The 5,414-nt window shown below is 43.7% G+C and overlaps 1 protein-coding gene across 1 annotated transcript; it reads left to right on the top strand.

Moving 5' to 3' along the window:
- Positions 1-809: 809 nt before the first annotated feature.
- PRXL2C (peroxiredoxin like 2C) lies at positions 810-5,414 on the top strand. The gene is made up of 6 exons (XM_076362623.1): positions 810-992; positions 1,531-1,599; positions 3,136-3,189; positions 3,620-3,725; positions 3,970-4,101; positions 4,738-5,414. Exons 1-6 carry the CDS (start codon positions 810-812, stop codon positions 4,863-4,865), a joined length of 672 nt encoding a protein of 223 aa, XP_076218738.1. The 3' UTR covers positions 4,866-5,414.

Raw genomic sequence — 5,414 nt, 5'->3', positions numbered from 1 at the left:
GAGGAAACTTCTGGAGATCCCCCCAGTCCTATTCCCTCTGATACTTCTTTTTCCCTGCCCACTAAGAAAAGGAAAGTACTCTCCTCCTCGTAAGCTTTCAGCTAACGCAACAATCCAAGAAACTAAGACACTTTTCAACTGTCTATAGTGTTTTTCTTCTTTTAAGAAGATCTGTCCCGTTCACTCATTTCTGTGTGCACTCGATACACTCACATGAGCATTTCCACTGCTCGGCATCCTCTGCTATTCACCTGACAAAGTCCCATGAAGTTCTGCTTTTACTTCAGTAAGGAAGCTGGGTCTGTCTTTTCTGATACAGCAGCTCGACAGTTTCTCGAAAACAGAATTTTCCAGCTTGCTCACAGTGCTCTGAAATGCTGTGGCATCCCGCAAGGCAAACCCTGACCTTGAGACTGCATACTAGTTTCACTGCTTCTGTTTGCACACGATTTCTGGGGGGCTCCGTTTGATTTTGTTACGTTTTCCAGGCAGAAACTGCATCCTGGCCGCCACCGGCGCGCAGCGATTTTGGCAGCGGATTTCCCTCTTTTTTTTCCAAAGGCCCTGAACTCGCCAACTCCTCCTTAAGCGAGAGGCGCGGAGCCCTGCGCCGCGGAGCCCTGCGCCGCCGACCCCGGGTCTCGTCCAGGAACGGGAACGAGCCGATGCCCTCCCACCCAGCCCCGGCACTTCCTCGCAGTCACCCAGCGCCCGACCCTTCCGCTCCGGCTCCGCCTTTCTCTTCTTCCCCCTTCCCCCGCCGGGCAGGCCGGGCGGAGGCGGCGGAGCCGGCGGAGCCGGGGCGGGCCATGGCCGGGCCGCCGGCGCCCCCCGTCACGCAGCAGGTCGGCAGCGCGCGGGGCTGCGGGCAGCGGCCGGAGCCGGGGGAGCTGCGGGAGGCCGCCCGCTGCCGGGTGGTGGACGCGGACGGGAGGAGCATCCCCTTCAAGGCCCTGTACGGGGAGCAAAAGGCGATCGTGGTGTTCGTGCGGGTGAGGAGGGAGCGGCTGCCCGGGAGGGTTGGCTCGCCGGCCTGGAGCCCAAACGGGCTCCCTGCGGGGAGCCCCAACTTGGCTCTTGAAAGGGGCGGGGGAGGGGGAGCGGGGAGTTCACACAAGCTAGGCTGCAGCAGGGAGAGAAGAAAATACAAAGCAGATCGGTTCTGCTTCTAAGAACCCCCGTTCTTTAGTAAAATTATACAGTAATTACCTGAAAGGAAATAATTCTTCACCCGTCTGTTTAGGGAAACAAGTACTGTGTTCCCTGATTTCCCAGCTGGCAAGCCAGCTCTCACATTCTTAAAATATCCGGAGATAAAAATATTAGCAAGGCCCCAAGCCCGGTGTCCTTGTTCAGGCTTGGATTAAACCAGGATCCTAATCCAAGTTTGGTGACTGCAAAGAACTTTGATCTTTCCTCTTCCCAGTTCCTGATCACCTCCAAAATGGTTTGTGCCCGAAGTCAGAATCTGATGCTTCATTGCTATGCAATTATGTCTGTTTCTGACATGTCCAACTGGCTATGTTGCAGAATTTTTTATGTTACACCTGTAAGGAGTATGTAGAAGACCTGGCAAAAGTCCCCAAGGCGTTTTTACAAGTAAGTACTCTGCCCTTAATATGTACACGGGGTTGCTGTAGTCGAGCAGATTTGTTATGTCCCGCTGCAGGCTTGTGTGAGGCTTAAACCTTCTAGGAATCAAAAAAAAAGCTAAGAAGAAAGTTAGCACTTTCATTGTTTGCCACAACAGCCATGATGTATCTGCCCAGGAGACACAGGAAAGGATTTATTGCACTACATGCTCTGCTGCAGCAGCATTATTTCTCCCTGCCCTATTAGCTTGGTGCTGTTTTTTCTGCTCTGTTCTGAACAGACAACATCTGACAGGCATTTCTTTTGGTATTAGTAGTGGCCTGGGCAGCTGTCTTCTCCTGACCACTGACTAACTACTGCCCTTTCCGTTATGCCGGTACGGCTGACTGATGGTTGCGCATGGAACAAGATCAGAAAATTGATCTGGATTAAAAATAGTCTCTTTTTTCATGGTTATTTGTAAGCTGCATCAGTTGTGTGACCTGTTCTCCAGGCAGCTGCACAAACAGGAGTGACATAGTGAGAGAAAGGAGAAATGGAGTGGGCAGGGGTTGCTATGGACGGGTATTTGTTGGGTGGTAGGAGATACCGGGAAAGACAATGATCCCCCTGCTAAATGTGGAAGGTCAATCTGACTCTTCCAGGCTGCTGATTAAAATTCTGTCATATTTTATTCCTAACAGCAGCATAGCCGATGACAGAGACTCAGCTCCTTGCTGACAGCAAGCCTTAGATGGACTAGGAAGTTGGGGATGAAAAGGGGCAATTTCTTTGGCAGCTCTCCTTCTCAGGACATATTTTTCTAAACTGCTCAATCAGTGTTACTCAGAATGACATTTTCTTAATTTGGCTGCTCAAATAAATGTATCCAGAGAATCAAAACCATCCATGCTTTTCTTAGTGCAAGTATTCTGTTTTGTAGGAGGGCTTCTTTTCATAACAAGCAAAATGATTGTATATGGGAAAGGCAAGTATTACACCCTAATATTAAAACAACCTTATATTTTATTAACTGTTTTACTGGCGTCTAAATGAACTTAAGTTTTGGCCTCTATTTTAAGACTCAGGCCTAATGTTGCACCTGCAAAAGACAGCAGTACATGCGGATGCCAGTTATATTTATTAATGAGCGTCTGTATATTCGAATCACAGACATACTTGTATGTACACCAATATTTGCATGCTGCTTCTTTAGATGCAGGTGCAACTGAGTGGAAATCTTGAATTTCCAAAATCATAGCAGGTTGCAATCAATTGAAAAGATGATGCTACTAGTGCTACAGAAAACTTAAAATTTACACATTTGTAACTTAAAAGTTACCTTTAAAAATATTTTTTCACTTAATAAATTTATGTAGCTGCTAACTGTGGGTGATAGACAAAGGTGCAGGCTCCAAACATGTAAGTGATGTTAATTTCAAATAATTTTAACTCAGTGTACTGCGATCCTTAACTCAGGACACCAGATTCTGCTAATGCTTTGCAGCCATGCAGAAACACCGAATTCCTCTTTACAGTTTCAATACCCATGTTCTGTTCTAGGAAGCAAATGTGAGGCTTGTAGTTATTGGACAGTCATCTTACCATCACATCAAGGTAAATAAAGTAGTCATTAAATACATTGTACCCTCTATTGTGTCATAATGGTCTGCCTCGAGGGATTTCGCTCTGGGTGAAAAGATGGTCATTTGCAACCACAGAAAAAGAGGACAGTACTCTTTTTCATGAAGCAATTCTAATAGTAGTACATGAATAAAGCAAGTAACTAAAACTTTCAGTTTAAAAACCAGTGGGGCTTGCTAAGGATTTTTTCTTGATTTCACTGGAAGCTTTGCTTTAGTAAAAGTTTCGGGGCTAAGTATTTTTGGCCCTTAATTTAACATGACAAATCCACAGGTTTCCAAATCGGGGTGGGGGTGGGGGGAAGGTGGCGGGGTGTCAGTATTTTTTCCACTGTCAGTAGATCCTAACTAATTACTGTCTTAACCTTAAAAATATTACTTTTTTGTATGCATATATTTTGCAGCCCTTTTGCAGTTTAACTGGGTATACGCATGAAATGTATGTAGATCCACAAAGGGAAATTTATAAAACGCTTGGCATGAAAAGAGGTGAAGGTAATAATGTATCAGGTAAGAGTAATTTTCTCACCTTGTTTGGACTTACACAGAACAAAACAAGAACGCTCTGATAAAATAGTATGATCACAGTGTAAATAGGAAGGGAGTTGCCCACTAGACCGTCTCTCGTAGGCTATATTTTGTCAAAACACTGGTAATCAGGAAACTAAACTATTCATAGCAGCTGTTCAATTTTGTTGTTCTCCTTATATACTTTTGTATTTCTAGATAACAAGTATTTTGCCATTTTGTTTAGTGCGGAGCCCTCATGTGAAGTCAAATACGCTACTGGGAAGCATTAGGAGTACATGGAGAGCAATGACTGGCCCGGCTTTTGATTTTCAAGGAGACCCCGCTCAGCAGGGAGGAGCTTTGATTTTAGGCCCAGGTGAGCTTCTTTGTTTTGTGTGAAAGTTACAGTCTTCTCCTTCAGCCGTTTGCTTTAACGCTACGATCTCGGCTGCTGTCTTTGTGGATCCCAAGGGGACAGTCTTGTGTTGGAACTGTGTGATTTTGCTGGCTGAAGGAACCTGTGGAAGTGTTATTGTGTAGTCCCACCTCCCACGGAGGTGGCACAAAGCTGATCACAGTCCTGCAGAAATCGATAGGAGTGCTGATGGAACAACTGCCTCGAAGTTTGGAGGGGTTTTTTTTGACATCGTGGTGTTCACTGACATTCTGCTTTCACATTTGATTCTAGGCATTTCATGTGGTTTTAGTAGAAGAATAATGTGTGAAGGGGGGGCTGCAATATGACAAAGTCATCTCTTCAAATCATTAGGAAACATCACGCTGCAGCAGATTTAATTCAGTTAGATGTCTCAATGTTCCTTGCTTCTGTAACTTAATTAAAAAAAAAATCTTTGTCATTGTTTAAAATAGAGTATATTGTGCAATCTAAAGAGCTAGTACACATTTGTACAAGAACAAGTAGGAAATCAGAATGCTTCTTTGATTCACTTATGTCTTTGAATAAATAAATATTTTATTCAACTATTTACATGTTATTCTCATTCCATTCCAGGCAATGAAGTTCATTTTTTGCACCTTGATAAAAACAGGCTGGATCATGTTCCCATTAACACAGTTTTGCAGCTGGCAGGTGTTAAAACAGTAAATTTCACAAACAAACCTCAGATTATTCACATATGACACTGACACAATATATGATTTAATTTGTGCTCTACAAGAACAATTCTCCAGTGAATTCCTACCAGCATCGGTACTCTTGTGTCTTTATGGGACATGTGAAACCTTATCGAGAAAATCGGAGCACAGAAAAAACTACCCGGCACTGAAGATGGACAGGAAAGTGCTATTTCCATCGCGTGTAAGATAACAAAAACTAAAACACATCTGAGGCTTATAGCAATAAATCCTGTAGCTTATTATTTCCTCATCAAACAATCTTGCTAATATAGTTTAAAAATCCTTGTTCAAGATGCACTAAACTAAAAAGTCTGGTTTTTCTCAAGAAGAACTTGGGATTGTTGCCTTCACCAGAGCACACTGGCTTTCAATCCAATACTTCTCAACGACGTTTTAAAGCTTCCAGCACCGTGTGACAATCTTGTATTAAAATACTTGAAAAATCACAGTTTCAAACACTGGGACTTAAGCTTATGTATACTTTTGCATCTGGCACTGGCAGACATTATTAAATACATTTTACAGTTTTAAATAAATATTTTAAATACATCA

The sequence above is a fragment of the Aptenodytes patagonicus genome, chromosome Z (assembly GCF_965638725.1).
Source record: "Aptenodytes patagonicus chromosome Z, bAptPat1.pri.cur, whole genome shotgun sequence".
In the NCBI taxonomy this organism is placed as follows: Eukaryota; Metazoa; Chordata; class Aves; order Sphenisciformes; family Spheniscidae; genus Aptenodytes; species Aptenodytes patagonicus.
The sequence above is the reverse complement of the archived record's forward strand: the minus strand, read 5'-3'. Positions and strand labels throughout refer to the sequence as shown.